Genomic DNA, 15,405 nt, shown 5'->3' with positions numbered 1-15,405 from the left:
AAAAGAAGACGAGAGAAGAGAGAGAGAGACAGAGAGAGAAAGACAGAGAGAAAGATAGAGAAAGACAGAGAGAGACAGAGAGAGAAAGACAGAGAGAAAGATAGAGAAAGACAGAGAGAGAGACAGTGAGGGGGAAAGCGACAGGGACAGAGAGGGTGAGAGAGCGAGAGAAAGAAAGAAAGACAGAGAAAGCATCAGGGACAGAGAGGGTGAGAGAGAGAGAGAGAAAGAAAGACAGAGAGATGAAGAGACGGGCATAGAGGGTGAGAGAGAGAGAGAGAGAGAAAGACAGTGAGGGAGAGAGAGAGAAAGAAAGACAGAGAAAGAGACGGGGACAGAGGGTGAGAGAGAGAGAGAGAAGGAAAGACAGAGAGAGAGTCAGAGAGTGAATGAGAGACAGAAAGACAGTGAGAGACAGAGAAAGACAGAGAGATGGAGGGAAAGAGGGACAGAGAGACAGGGACAGAGAGAGAGAAAGACAGAGCGAGAAAGAGAAGGAGACAGACTGAGAGACAGACAGAGAGAGGGAGAAACAGAGAGCCAGAGTGAGAGCGTGGCAGAGAGAGAGAGAGACGGAGGGAGGCAGGCAGTGAAAGAGACCAAGAGAGAGACACACAGAGAAAGATAGAGACACTTAAAAACAGAGAGGCAGAATGGAACAGAGAGAGCGAGACAGGGATAGAGAGAGACAGACAGAAAGAGAGACAGAGGGAGAGACAGTGAGAGGGAGACAGAAAGAGACAGATAGATAGAGAGAGAGAGACTGAGAGAGAACTTTTGGCATGATTTAACTAACTGGAAAGCAAGTACCATGGCGAGCGTGTTCGGGCGCGTGTTTTCCCCGTGTTTGCAGCACCGCTAAACACACGGCTATAAACCTGTGCTGAATGTAATTCACACTAATATATATGATACCATATTATTGTAAGCGCAGTTGCGTTGCCCGACCACTAGGGGGAGTAGCACTGGGAATGCATAGGAGTTTGTACAGGGCTCCACCCTTGGCTCCGCCCACGGCTCCTCCCCCTGGACTGCAGTATAAAGATCGATGCCCAGAGCCAGCCGACCAGTTCATCCAGGGTTCATCGTGTTACAGGCTGGCTCTGTTGTAAGTAGATTAAAACCACTGTTCATATCTTAAAGCACGTGTGTCATGAAGTGATGGTCTCATCAAAACCGACACTCGGGTGAGATAGAATCATAGGATTTACAGTGCAGAAGGAGACCATTCGGCCCATTGAGTCTGCACCGGCCCTTGGAAAGAGCACCTTACTTAAGCCCACACCTCCGCCTCTACCCATAACCCAGTAACCCCACTTAACCTTTTTGGACGCTAAGGGGCAACTTATCGTGGCCAATCCACCTTACCTGCACATCTTTGGGCTGTGGGAGGAAACCGGAGCACCCGGAGGAAACCCACGCAGACACGGGAAGAATGTGCAGACTCCGCACAGACAGTGACCCAGCGGGGAATCGAACCCGCCGATTTGCCAAAAGGTGATCCCAGCCACAATGAGTGGGATTTACATCGCAACGTCTTCCGAGTTTGTGTTGGATCTCGCAAAACGTTGCAAGTCAGGTAGGTCCTGGGAGCGGGGACTCCGTCTTCTATCAGCCACACTGCCCCGCGTGCGGTGAGCTGCTTCGCTCGTGCCGAGAGAGAGAGACAGCGAGCGAGAGACCGAGACAGGGAGAGTGACAGAGACAGAGACTGACAGGGGGAGGCAGAGACACGCAGAGAGAGAGAGACAGCGAGCGAGAGACCGAGACAGGGAGAGTGACAGAGACAGAGACTGACAGGGGGAGGCAGAGACACGCAGAGAGAGAGAGACAGCGAGCGAGAGACCGAGAGAGGGAGAGTGACAGAGACAGAGACTGACAGGGGGAGGCAGAGACACGCAGAGAGAGAGACAGCGAGCGAGAGACCGAGAGAGGGAGAGTGACAGAGACAGAGACTGACAGGGGGAGGCAGAGACATGCAGAGAGAGAGAGAGTCAGTGAAAGAGAGAGAGAGAGAGAGAGACAGCGAGCGAGAGACCGAGAGAGGGAGAGTGACAGAGACAGAGACTGACAGGGGGAGGCAGAGACACGCAGAGAGAGAGAGACAGCGAGCGAGAGACCGAGAGAGGGAGAGTGACAGAGACAGAGACTGACAGGGGGAGGCAGAGACACGCAGAGAGAGAGAGACAGCGAGCGAGGAGACCGAGAGAGGGAGAGTGACAGAGACAGAGACTGACAGGGGGAGGCAGAGAGACACGCAGAGAGAGAGACAGCGAGCGAGAGACCGAGACAGGGAGAGTGACAGAGACAGAGACTGACAGGGGGAGGCAGAGACACGCAGAGAGAGAGACAGCGAGCGAGAGACCGAGAGAGGGAGAGTGACAGAGACAGAGACTGACAGGGGGAGGCAGAGACATGCAGAGAGAGAGAGAGTCAGTGAAAGAGAGAGAGAGAGAGAGAGACAGCGAGCGAGAGACCGAGAGAGGGAGAGTGACAGAGACAGAGACTGACAGGGGGAGGCAGAGACACGCAGAGAGAGAGAGACAGCGAGCGAGAGACCGAGAGAGGGAGAGTGACAGAGACAGAGACTGACAGGGGGAGGCAGAGACACGCAGAGAGAGAGAGACAGCGAGCGAGAGACCGAGAGAGGGAGAGTGACAGAGACAGAGACTGACAGGGGGAGGCAGAGACACGCAGAGAGAGAGACAGCGAGCGAGAGACCGAGAGAGGGAGAGTGACAGAGACAGAGACTGACAGGGGGAGGCAGAGACATGCAGAGAGAGAGACAGTGAAAGAGAGAGAGAGAGAGAGACAATGCAGGAGAGAGAGAGACAGAGAAAGAGAGCGAGAGAGATAGACGGAGAGTGACAGAGATTGACAGAGGGAGGCAGAGAGAGAGGGGGAAGAGAGAGACAGAGAGAGAGAGACAATGAGGGAGAGAGAGAGACAGAGACGGAGAGAGAGAGAGACAGAGCAGGAGGGACATAGAGAGAGACAGAGATAGAGAGAGAGAGAGACAGAGAGAGAGAGATACAGGGAGGTAGAGAGACACAGAGTAAGAGGGGGAGAGAGAGGGAGGGAGAGACAGAGAAAGACAGAGAGCGAGAAATGCAGTGAGGTAGAGACAGATAGAGGTAGAGACAGAGGGAGAGACAGAGGGAGAGACAGAATGTGTGTGTAGACACAGAGAGAGTGCATGTTTGTGTGAGTGTGCGTGAGAGAGAGAGAGAAATGCAAGGAGTGTGGAATAGAAATGGAGATGGAGAGGGCCAGATAGGGCAGGCAATCCCGCCTTTTGTCTCTTACCCAGTCTCACATATTTATCTTTTTTTTGGAAAATATTTTTATTATAATTTTTCGCAATTTATATACAAACTATACAATAACGCAGAGTAACAAATAAACATAACACCTCCTTCTTCCCTTCCAACAATAGAACTTAATTACTGGGAACAGTTTAAAAGTGCGGTGCTCCCTCAGTACTGACCCTCTGACAGTGCGGCGCTCCCTCAGTACTGACCCTCTGACAGTGCGGCACTCCCTCAGTACTGACCCTCTGACAGTGCAGCACTCCCTCAGTACTGACCCTCTGACAGTGCTGCACTCCCTCAGTACTGACCCTCTGACAGTGCAGCACTCCCTCAGTACTGACCCTCTCACAGTGCGGCACTCCCTCAGTACTGACCCTCTGACAGTGCAGCGCTCCCTCAGTACTGACCCTCTGAGAGTGCGGCACTCCCTCAGTACTGACCCTCTGACAGTGCAGCACTCCCTCGGTACTGACCCTCTGACAGTGCGGCGCTCCCTCAGTACTGACCCTCTGACAGTGCAGCACTCTCTCAGTACTGACCCTCCGACTGTGCGGCGCTCCCTCAGTACTGACCCTCTGACAGTGCGGCGCTCCCTCAGTACTGACCCTCTGACAGTGCAGCACTCCCTCAGCACTGACCCTCTGACAGTGCAGCACTCTCTCAGTACTGATCCTCCGACTGTGCGGCGCTCCCTCAGTACTGACCCTCTGACAGTGCGGCGCTCCCTCAGTACTGACCCTCTGACAGTGCAGCACTCTCTCAGTACTGACCCTCCGACTGTGCGGCGCTCCCTCAGTACTGACCCTCCGATAGTGCAGCACTCCCTCAGTACTGACCCTCTGACAGTGCGGCACTCCCTCAGTACTGACCCTCTGACAGTGCAGCGCTCCCTCAGTACTGACCCTCTGACAGTGCGGCACTCCCTCAGTACTGACACTCCGATAGTGCAGCACTTCCTCAGTACTGACCCTCTGACAGTGCAGCACTCCCTCAGTACTGACCCTCTGACAGTGCGGCACTCCCTCAGTACTGACCCTCTGACAGTGCAGCGCTCCCTCAGCACTGACCCTCTGACTGTGCAGTACTCCCTCAGTACTGACCCTCTGACAGTGCGGCACTCCCTCAGTACTGACCCTCTGACAGTGCAGCATTCCCTCAGTATGTCCCTCTGACAGCGCGGCACTCCCTCAGTACTGACCCTCTGACAGTGCGGCATTCCCTCAGTATGTCCCTCTGACAGCGCGGCACTCCCTCAGTACTGACCCTCTGACAGTGCGGCACTCCCTCAGCACTGACCCTCTGACAGTGCAGCACTCCCTCAGTACTGACCCTCTGACAGTGCAGCACTCCCTCAGTACTGACCCTCTGACAGTGCGGCACTCCCTCAGTACTGACCCTCTGACAGTGCGGTGCTCCCTCAGTACTGACCCTCTGACAGTGCGGCACTCCCTCAGTATGTCCCTCTGACAGTGCAGCGCTCCCTCAGTACTGACCCTCTGACAGTGTGGCACTCCCTCAGCACTGACCCTCTGACAGTGCAGCACTCCCTCAGTACTGACCCTCTGACAGTGCGGCACTCCCTCAGTACTGACCCTCTGACAGTGCAGCACTCCCTCAGTACTGACCCTCTGACAGTGCGGCGCTCCCTCAGTACTGACCCTCTGACAGTGCAGCACTCCCTCAGTACTGACCCTCTGACAGTGCGGTGCTCCCTCAGTACTGACCCTTTGACAGTGCGGCACTCCCTCAGTACTGACCCTCTGACAGTGCAGCACTCCCTCAGTATGTCCCTCTGACAGTGCGGTGCTCCCTCAGTACTGACCCTCTGACAGTGCAGCACTCCCTCAGTATGTCCCTCTGACAGTGCGGCACTCCCTCAGCACTGACCCCCCACAGTGCGATGCTCCCTCAGTACTGACCCTCTGACAGTGCGGCACTCCCTCAGTACTGACCCTCTGATAGTGCAGCACTCCCTCAGTACTGACCCTCTGACAGTGCGGCATTCCCTCAGTATGTCCCTCTGACAGCGCGGCACTCCCTCAGTACTGACCCTCTGACAGTGCGGCACTCCCTCAGCACTGACCCTCTGACAGTGCAGCACTCCCTCAGTACTGACCCTCTGACAGTGCAGCACTCCCTCAGTACTGACCCTCTGACAGTGCGGCACTCCCTCAGTACTGACCCTCTGACAGTGCGGTGCTCCCTCAGTACTGACCCTCTGACAGTGCGGCACTCCCTCAGTATGTCCCTCTGACAGTGCAGCGCTCCCTCAGTACTGACCCTCTGACAGTGTGGCACTCCCTCAGCACTGACCCTCTGACAGTGCAGCACTCCCTCAGTACTGACCCTCTGACAGTGCGGCACTCCCTCAGTACTGACCCTCTGACAGTGCAGCACTCCCTCAGTACTGACCCTCTGACAGTGCGGCGCTCCCTCAGTACTGACCCTCTGACAGTGCAGCACTCCCTCAGTACTGACCCTCTGACAGTGCGGTGCTCCCTCAGTACTGACCCTTTGACAGTGCGGCACTCCCTCAGTACTGACCCTCTGACAGTGCAGCACTCCCTCAGTATGTCCCTCTGACAGTGCGGTGCTCCCTCAGTACTGACCCTCTGACAGTGCAGCACTCCCTCAGTATGTCCCTCTGACAGTGCGGCACTCCCTCAGCACTGACCCCCCACAGTGCGATGCTCCCTCAGTACTGACCCTCTGACAGTGCGGCACTCCCTCAGTACTGACCCTCTGACAGTGCGGCACTCCCTCAGTACTGACCCTCTGATAGTGCAGCACTCCCTTAGTACTGACCCTCTGACAGTGCGGCACTCCCTCAGTACTGACCCTCTGACAGTGCGGCACTCCCTCAGTACTGACCCTCTGACAGTGCAGCACTCCCTCAGTACTGACCCTCTGACAGTGCAGCACTCCCTCAGTACTGACCCTCTGACAGTGCACCACTCCCTCAGTACTGACCCTCTGACAGTGCAGCACTCCCTCAGTACTGACCCTCTGACAGTACGGCACTCCCTCAGTACTGACCCTTTGATAGTGCGGCACTCCCTCAGTACTGACCCTCTGACAGTGCAGCACTCCCTCAGTACTGACCCTCTGACAGTGCAGCGCTCCCTCAGTACTGACCCTCTGACAGTGCGGCACTCCCTCAGTCCTGACCCTCTGACCTTGCAGCGCTCCCTCAGTACTGACCCTCTGACAGTGCGGCACTCCCTCAGTCCTGACCCTCTGACAGTGCAGCACTCCCTCAGTACTGACCCTCTGACAGTGCAGCGCTCCCTCAGTACTGACCCTCTGACAGTGCAGCGCTCCCTCAGTACTGACCCTCTGACAGTGCGGCACTCCCTCAGTACTGACCCTCTGACAGTGCGGCACTCACTCAGTGTGTACAGTCTCCTAGTTATATGATTGTCGCACATTGATGATCTCTGCGAAAAGCTGATGAGTGACAAGTACCAATCGTGCCCCCCAAGTGCCAGGTAATGACCATCACAGCAAACAAGAATGTAACCCCTTGGCAGTCAATGGCATTCCCATTGCTGAATCCCCAATATCAATCCCCTGGGGGTTACCATTGATCAGAAACTGAACTGGACCCAGCCATATAAACACTGTGGCTGCCAGAGCAGGTCAGAGGCTGGGAATCCTGCGGAGAGTAACTCACCTCCTGACCCCCTCCCAAAGCCTGTCCACCATCTCCAAGGACACAAGTCAGGAGTGTGATGGGACCCTCTCCACTTGCCTGGATGAGTGGCGGCTCCAACAACACTCGAGAAGCTCAACACCATCCAGGACAAAGCAGCTCCGCTCGATCGACACCCCACCCACAGACATTCAGTCCCTCCAACACCGACACACAGCAGCAGCCGTGTGTACCGTCTACAAGATGCTCTGCAGCGATTGGCCAAGGCTCCTTCGACAGCACCTTCCAAACCCGCCACCTCTACCATCCAGAGGGACAAGGGGCAGCAGACACATGGGGAACACCCACCGCCTGCAAGTTCCCCTCCAAACCCCACACTCACCATCCTGACTGGGAAATATATCGGCCGTTCCTTCACTGTCGCTGGGTACAAACTCCTTGGGGGGAGCAATCAACATGAGGCTATGTGGATTGGCCTTACTACATTGTCCTTTAGTGTCCAAAGATGTGCAGGTTATGTGGGGTTACAGGGGAATGGGCCTGGGTCGGTGCACTTTCAGAGGGCTGGTGCAGACTTTATGGGCCGAATGGCCTCCTTCGGCAGCGTAACGATTCTATGACAGTCAGTAATAATCCCCAGTCGGAAATTCAGCAGAAACATCTTTCCCAGAGAGTGGAGGAGTGGCTGATTTATTTCTGGGTCAGGGTAGTGAGGGGCGGAGGCCATTCCCCGTGTCTCTGCTGCCCCTTGGCCTTCTGGGCAGTAGAGGTGGTGCTGTGGAAGGGGGTCTTGGTGAGTGGCTGTAACCCGGAGAATACGGAACCTGATCCTGCAGAGAGTGAACAATATCGAGACCGGTGCAACGGAGGGTGCGGCAAAATGGACAGAGGCCTGAATTTTAGGCCCGATATAAGATTGAACACTCTAAATTCAGAATTGAACATTTTAAACCACAGTCAACTCCGGTCAGGCCTGGGAATTCAAACTGGGCAAAGTTTGAATATTTTGAACACGGACAGGCTGCTGGGACGTGTGTGGGCTTGCCCTGTCAACAGACATCAGGAGAGAATCGGTCCCATTCAAATGGTTCGATTGTTGTGGATTGCCCAGATAAAGCTTCTGGCACCCAGTTACCGCCAATGGGGTAAAGTGACGTGTGAACAGTGCACCTGGAGATGGATCGCTGAGAGTGGGGTCCAGGTCTCCTGCAGAGTTGTAATCGGCAACTCCATTGGGTGTCACAATCCCGCCCTGAGACCTCATTGGCTGAGGGCCACAGAACTTTCTGGAAAGGCACGAAGAGGGGTAGAAAGATCGACCCCCACCCCCCAAGTACCCTCCCCAGCGGAAGGAGCCAGCGAGCGAGCCCCACCTTCCTGGTAGAAGGCCCTGAAACAACCGAAACTCAGAGAATTGGAGCTGCAGCTCGATTTAGTTCATCGGCACGGGTAGTGTTAAGAATCTTGGGAGTGTTATGGTTGATTGGGATAATTTAATAATAAATTTGGTTGAATCATCCACTTGTTCAGTTCTGGTCACCTCACTGCAGGAGGGATGTGGAAGCATTGGAAAGGGTGCAAAGGAGATTTATCATAGAATTTACAGTGCAGAAGGAGGCCATTCGGCCCATCGAGTCTGCACCGGCTCTTGGAAAGAGCACCCTACCCAAGGTCAATACCTCCACCCTATCCCCATAACCCAGTAACCCCACCCAACACTAAGGGCAATTTTGGACACTAAGGGCAATTTAGCATGGCCATTCCACCTAACCCGCACATCTTTGGACTGTGGGAGGAAACCGGAGCACCCGGAGGAAACCCATGCACACACGGGGAGGATGTGCAGACTCCGCACAGACAGTGACCCAAGCCGGAATCGAACCTGGGACCCAGGAGCTGTGAAGCAATTGTGCTATCCACAATGCTACCGTGCTGCCCCCAGGATTTACCAGGATGCTGCCTGGTTTGCAGGATAGGTTTTATGAGGAAAGGTTGAGGGAGCGAGGGCTTTTCTCTTTGGAGCGGAGGAGGATGAGAGGCAGCCTAATAGAGGTTAATAAGCTGATGAGGGGGATAGACAGAGTGGACGTTCATAGACTATTTCCTCGGGTGGATGTAGCTGTTAAGGGGGCATAACTATAAGATTCAGGGTGGGAGATATAGGAGGGATGTCCGAGGTAGGTTCTTTACTCAGAGAGTGGTTAGGGTGTGGAATGGACTGCCTGCTGTGATAGTGGAGTCGGACACTTTAGGAACTTTCAAGCGGTTATTGGATAGGCACATGGAGCACACCAGAATGGCAGGGAGTGGGATAGCTTGATCTTGGTTTCGGACAATGCTCGGCACAACATCGAGGGGCCGAAGGGCCTGTTCTGTGCTGTTCTATTGTATTTGTCCTTTGTTCACCTCGCAGGGAATGGCACCTGGGCAGAACGTTTGGGAAACGAGCTGGTCAACGTGTCTGAGGTTTTTCAAACAACGGGGGTAAAAGTTACCCTCTGCCTTTCTATTTCAGGGCGGATGGAGGTGAGGGAGTACCTGGCCAGGATTGGTTACGAGGGGCCGACCCAGCCCTCGTTGGAAAACCTCAAGGCCATACATGAGCGTCACATTCTGTCAGTGCCGTTTGGCAGTCTGTCCATCCACTGCGGGGAGAGGATTGTTCCCGAGGTGCCCCTGCTGTACCGCAAGATCGTGGAGCAGCGTCGGGGGGGCTTCTGCTACGAGCTCAACGGCCTCTTCTCCTGGCTCCTGGAGGAGTTAGGCTACCGACTCAGCCTACTGAGTGGCCAGGTGCGGAACCCCTTGACGGGCCGCTTCGGGCCCCCCTTCGACCACCTGGTGTTGCTGGTGGAGTTCGGCGACGGGCGGAGGTGGCTGTGCGACGTGGGCTTCGGGAACGCCTTCCGGAAACCGCTGCCCCTGGAGGCCGGGAGGGCGGAGAGACAGGACAACGGGGTCTTTGCCCTGCACGAGGAGGGGGGTAGCTGGGAGCTGTGCCGGACGCCCCCGGGAGGCAGTGAGGAGGCCACGCTCTACAAGTTCACCCTGGAGGGGAGGAGGAGGGAGGACTTTCCGCCCGATGTGTGACTACCACCAGACATCCCCGAGCTCCATCTTCTTCTGTAAATCCTTCTGCTCCCTGCACCTCCCCGGCGGCATGATCACCTACATGGGCAAGAGGCTGATCGCCACCGAATACAGGCCCGAGGGAGAGGCCAAAATCACCACGGAACTGACCGAGGAGCAGATTCCGCACATCCTGAAGGAGAGGTTTGGGATTACGCTGAGGAACAAACTGATTCCCAAAGACCAGGACATCGTACCCCCCTCAACGGATTACTGAGCAGCTGGTGGGGAAGCGGTGTGGGGAAGAGGGCGGGGGGGGGGGGGGGGGGGGGTGGAGTGTTCTCTCCTGCCATTCCTGTCAATGTATGATTAAAGTAAAAGGATAGTTCGCACATCGAATGCAGGTTGTCCCGGCGTCTTTCCTTCTCGCTCGCTCCTCCATGCACTGCTGACCCTAAAGCAGACTGAGAGTTTAACGCACCTAGGGGCTGGTTTAGCTCACCAGGCTAAATCGCTGGCTTTTAAATCAAACCACGCAGGCCAGCAGCACGGTTCGATTCCCGTACCAGCCTCCCCGGACAGGCGCCGGAATGTGATGACTAGGGGCTTTTCACAGTAACTTCATTGAAGCCTACTCGTGACAGTAAGCGATTTTCATTTTTTCATTTTCAATAGGAAGTGGGAACAGCACTAGGAACTAGCGATAGTCCTGGGTTAACGCACTGGGAACAGCACTGGGAACTAGCGATAGTCCAGGGTTAACGCACTGGGAACAGCACTGGGAACTAGCGATAGTCCTGGGTTAACGCACTGGGAACAGCACTGGGAACTAGCGATAGTCCAGGGTTAACGCACTGGGAACAGCACTGGGAACTAGCGATAGTCCAGGGTTAACACACTGGGAACAGCACTGGGAACTAGCGATAGTCCAGGGTTAACACACTGGGAACTAGCGATAGTCCAGGGTTAACGCACTGGGAACTAGCGATAGTCCTGGGTTAACGCACTGGGAACTAGCGATAGTCCAGGGTTAACACACTGGGAACAGCACTGGGAACTAGCGATAGTCCAGGGTTAACGCACTGGGAACAGCACTGGGAACTAGCGATAGTCCAGGGTTAACACACTGGGAACTAGCGATAGTCCAGGGTTAACGCACTGGGAACTAGCGATAGTCCTGGGTTAACGCACTGGGAACTAGCGATAGTCCAGGGTTAACACACTGGGAACAGCACTGGGAACTAGCGATAGTCCAGGGTTAACACACTGGGAACAGCACTGGGAACTAGCGATAGTCCAGGGTTAACACACTGGGAACTGTACTGGGAACTAGCGATAGTCCTGGGTTAACGCACTGGGAAATGGGAACAGCACTGGGAACTAGCGATAGTCCAGGGTTAACACACTGGGAACAACACTGGGAACTAGCGATAGTCCAGGGTTAACACACGGAACTGTACTGGGAACTAGCGATAGTCCAGGGTTAACACACTGGGAACAGCACTGGGAACTAGCGATAGTCCAGGGTTAACGCACTGGGAACAGCACTGGGAACTAGCGATAGTCCAGGGTTAACGCACTGGGAACAGCACTGGGAACTAGCGATAGTCCAGGGTTAACGCACTGGGAACAGCACTGGGAACTAGCGATAGTCCAGGGTTAACACACTGGGAACAGCGCTGGGAACTAGCGATAGTCCAGGGTTAACACGCTGGGAACAGCACTGGGAACTAGCGATAGTCCAGGGTTAACGCACTGGGAACTAGCGATAGTCCAGGGTTAACACACGGAACTGTACTGGGAACTAGCGATAGTCCAGGGTTAACGCACTGGGAACTGTACTGGGAACTAGCGATAGTCCAGGGTTAACACCCTGGGAACAGCACTGGGAACTAGCGATAGTCCAGGGTTAACACACTGGGAACAGCACTGGGAACTAGCGATAGTCCAGGGTTAACGCACTGGGAACAGCACTGGGAACTAGCGATAGTCCAGGGTTAACGCACTGGGAACTGTACTGGGAACTAGCGATAGTCCAGGGTTAACACACTGGAAACAGCACTGGGGACTAGCGATAGTCCAGGGTTAACGCACTGGGAACAGCACTGGGAACTAGCGATAGTCCTGGGTTAACACACTGGGAACTAGTGATAGTCCAGGGTTAACACACTGGGAACAGCGCTGGGAACTAGCGATAGTCCTGGGTTAACACACTGGGAACTGTACTGGGAACTAGCGATAGTCCAGGGTTAACACACTGGGAACTAGCGATAGTCCAGGGTTAACACACTGGGAACTGTACTGGGAACTAGCGATAGTCCAGGGTTAACACACTGGGAACTAGCGATAGTCCAGGGTTAACGCACTGGGAAAAGCACTGGGAACTAGCGATAGTCCTGGGTTAACACACTGGGAACTAGCGATAGTCCTGGGTTAACACACTGGGAACTAGCGATAGTCCAGGGTTAACGCACTGGGAACAGCACTGGGAACCAGCGATAGTCCAGGGTTAACGCACTGGGAACTAGCGATAGTCCAGGGTTAACGCACTGGGAACTAGCGATAGTCCAGGGTTAACACACTGGGAACATCACTGGGAACTAGCGATAGTCCTGGGTTAACACACTGGGAACATCACTGGGAACTAGCGATAGTCCTGGGTTAACACACTGGGAACAGCACTGGGAACTAGCGATAGTCCAGGGTTAACACACTGGGAACTGTACTGGGAACTAGCGATAGTCCAGGGTTAACACACTGGGAACTGCACTGGGAACTAGCGATAGTCCAGGGTTAACGCACTGGGAACAGCACTGGGAACTAGCGATAGTCCAGGGTTAACGCACTGGGAACAGCACTGGGAACTAGCGATAGTCCAGGGTTAACGCACTGGGAACAGCACTGGGAACTAGCGATAGTCCAGGGTTAACACACTGGGAACTGCACTGGGAACTAGCGATAGTCCTGGGTTAACGCACTGGGAACTAGCGATAGTCCAGGGTTAACACACTGGGAACAGCACTGGGAACTAGCGATAGTCCAGGGTTAACGCACTGGGAACTGTACTGGGAACTAGCGATAGTCCAGGGTTAACACACTGGGAACAGCACTGGGAACTAGCGATAGTCCTGGGTTAACGCACTGGGAACAGCACTGGGAACTAGCGATAGTCCAGGGTTAACACACTGGGAACTAGCGATAGTCCAGGGTTAACACACTGGGAACAGCACTGGGAACTAGCGATAGTCCAGGATTAATGCACTGGGAACAGCACTGGGAACTAGCGATAGTCCAGGGTTAACACACTGGGAACAGCACTGGGAACTAGCGATAGTCCAGGGTTAACACACTGGGAACTAGCGATAGTCCAGGGTTAACACCCTGGGAACTGCACTGGGAACTAGCGATAGTCCTGGGTTAACACCCTGGGAACTGCACTGGGAACTAGCGATAGTCCTGGGTTAACACCCTGGGAACTGCACTGGGAACTAGCGATAGTCCTGGGTTAACACACTGGGAACTAGCGATAGTCCAGGGTTAACACACTGGGAACTAGCGATAGTCCAGGGTTAACGCACTGGGAACTAGCGATAGTCCAGGGTTAACACCCTGGGAACTGCACTGGGAACTAGCGATAGTCCTGGGTTAACACACTGGGAACTAGCGATAGTCCAGGGTTAACACACTGGGAACTAGCGATAGTCCAGGGTTAACGCACTGGGAAATGGGAACAGCACTGGGAACTAGTGATAGTCCAGGGTTAACGCACTGGGAACAGCACTGGGAACTAGCGATAGTCCAGGGTTAACACACTGGGAAATGGGAACTAGCGATAGTCCAGGGTTAACACACTGGGAACAGCACTGGGAACTAGCGATAGTCCAGGATTAATGCACTGGGAACAGCACTGGGAACTAGCGATAGTCCAGGGTTAACGCACTGGGAACAGCACTGGGGACTAGCGATAGTCCAGGGTTAACACACTGGGAACAGCACTGGGAACTAGCGATAGTCCAGGGTTAACGCACTGGTTTATATATAGAATAACAGATACCTGGGAGTGAATTACAGACTGGAATCTAATCGAGGGGTTTGGGATGGTTTATATATAGAATAACAGATACCCGGGAGTGAGTTACAGACTGGAATCTAATCGAGTGGTTCGGGGTGGTTTATATATAGAATAACAGATACCCGGGAGTGAGTTACAGACTGGAATCTAATCGAGGGGTTCGGGGTGGTTTATATATAGAATAACAGATACCTGGGAGTGAATTACAGACTGGAATCTAATCGAGGGGTTCGGGATGGTTTATGTATAGAATAACAGATACCTGGGAGTGAGTTACAGACTGGAATCTAATCGAGTGGTTCGGGGTGGTTTATATATAGAATAACAGATACCTGGGAGTGAATTACAGACTGGAATCTAATCGAGGGGTTCGGGATGGTTTATGTATAGAATAACAGATACCTGGGAGTGAATTACAGACTGGAATCTAATCGAGTGGTTCGGGGTGGTTTATATATAGAATAACAGATACCTGGGAGTGAATTACAGACTGGAATCTAAACGAGGAGGTCGGGGTGGTTTATATATAGAATAACAGATACCTGGGAGCGAATTACAGAGGAATCTAATCGAGGGGTTCGGGGTGGTTTATATATAGAATAACAGATACCTGGGAGTGAATTACAGACTGGAATCTAATCGAGGGGTTTGGGGTGGTTTATTTATAGAATAACAGATACTCGAGAGTGAGTTACAGACTGGAATCTAAATGAGGGGGTCGGGGTGGTTTATATATAGAATAACAGGTACCCGGGAGTGAGTTACAGACTGGAATCTAATCGAGGGGTTTGGGGTGGTTTATATATAGAATAACAGATACCCGGGAGTGAGTTACAGACTGGAATCTAATCAAGGGGTTCGGGGTGGTTTATATATAGAATAACAGATACCTGGGAGCGAATTACAGACTGGAATCTAATCGAGGGGTTCGGGATGGTTTATGTATAGAATAACAGATACCTGGGAGTGAATTACAGACTGGAATCTAATCAAGGGGTTTGGGGTTGGTTTATATATAGAATAACAGATACACGGGAGTGAGTTACAGACGGGAATCTAATCGAGGGGTTCGGGATGGTTTATATATAGAATAACAGATACACGGGAGTGAGTTACAGACGGGAATCTAATCGAGGGGTTCGGGATGGTTTATATATAGAATAACAGATACCCGGGAGTGAGTTACAGACTGGAATCTAATCGAGGGGTACGGGGTGGTTTATATATAGAATAACAGATACCCGGGAGTGAGTTACAGACTGGAATCTAATCGAGGGGTTCGGAATGGTTTATATATAGAA

General features: G+C 53.5%; 1 protein-coding gene across 1 annotated transcript; it reads left to right on the top strand.

The window, feature by feature from the left end:
• The first annotated feature begins 1,474 nt into the window (after positions 1–1,474).
• Positions 1,475–10,336, top strand: LOC119955301 (arylamine N-acetyltransferase, pineal gland isozyme NAT-3-like). The gene is given in 3 exon segments (XM_038781383.1): positions 1,475–1,579; positions 9,479–10,035; positions 10,037–10,336. Coding segments are annotated over 3 exon segments (897 nt in total). The 5' UTR covers positions 1,475–1,512; the 3' UTR covers positions 10,310–10,336.
• Positions 10,337–15,405: the final 5,069 nt, after the last annotated feature.

The sequence above is a fragment of the Scyliorhinus canicula genome, chromosome 20 (genome assembly GCF_902713615.1).
Source record: "Scyliorhinus canicula chromosome 20, sScyCan1.1, whole genome shotgun sequence".
Taxonomy (NCBI): Eukaryota; Metazoa; Chordata; class Chondrichthyes; order Carcharhiniformes; family Scyliorhinidae; genus Scyliorhinus; species Scyliorhinus canicula.
This window is presented reverse-complemented; position numbering and strand designations above follow the sequence as displayed.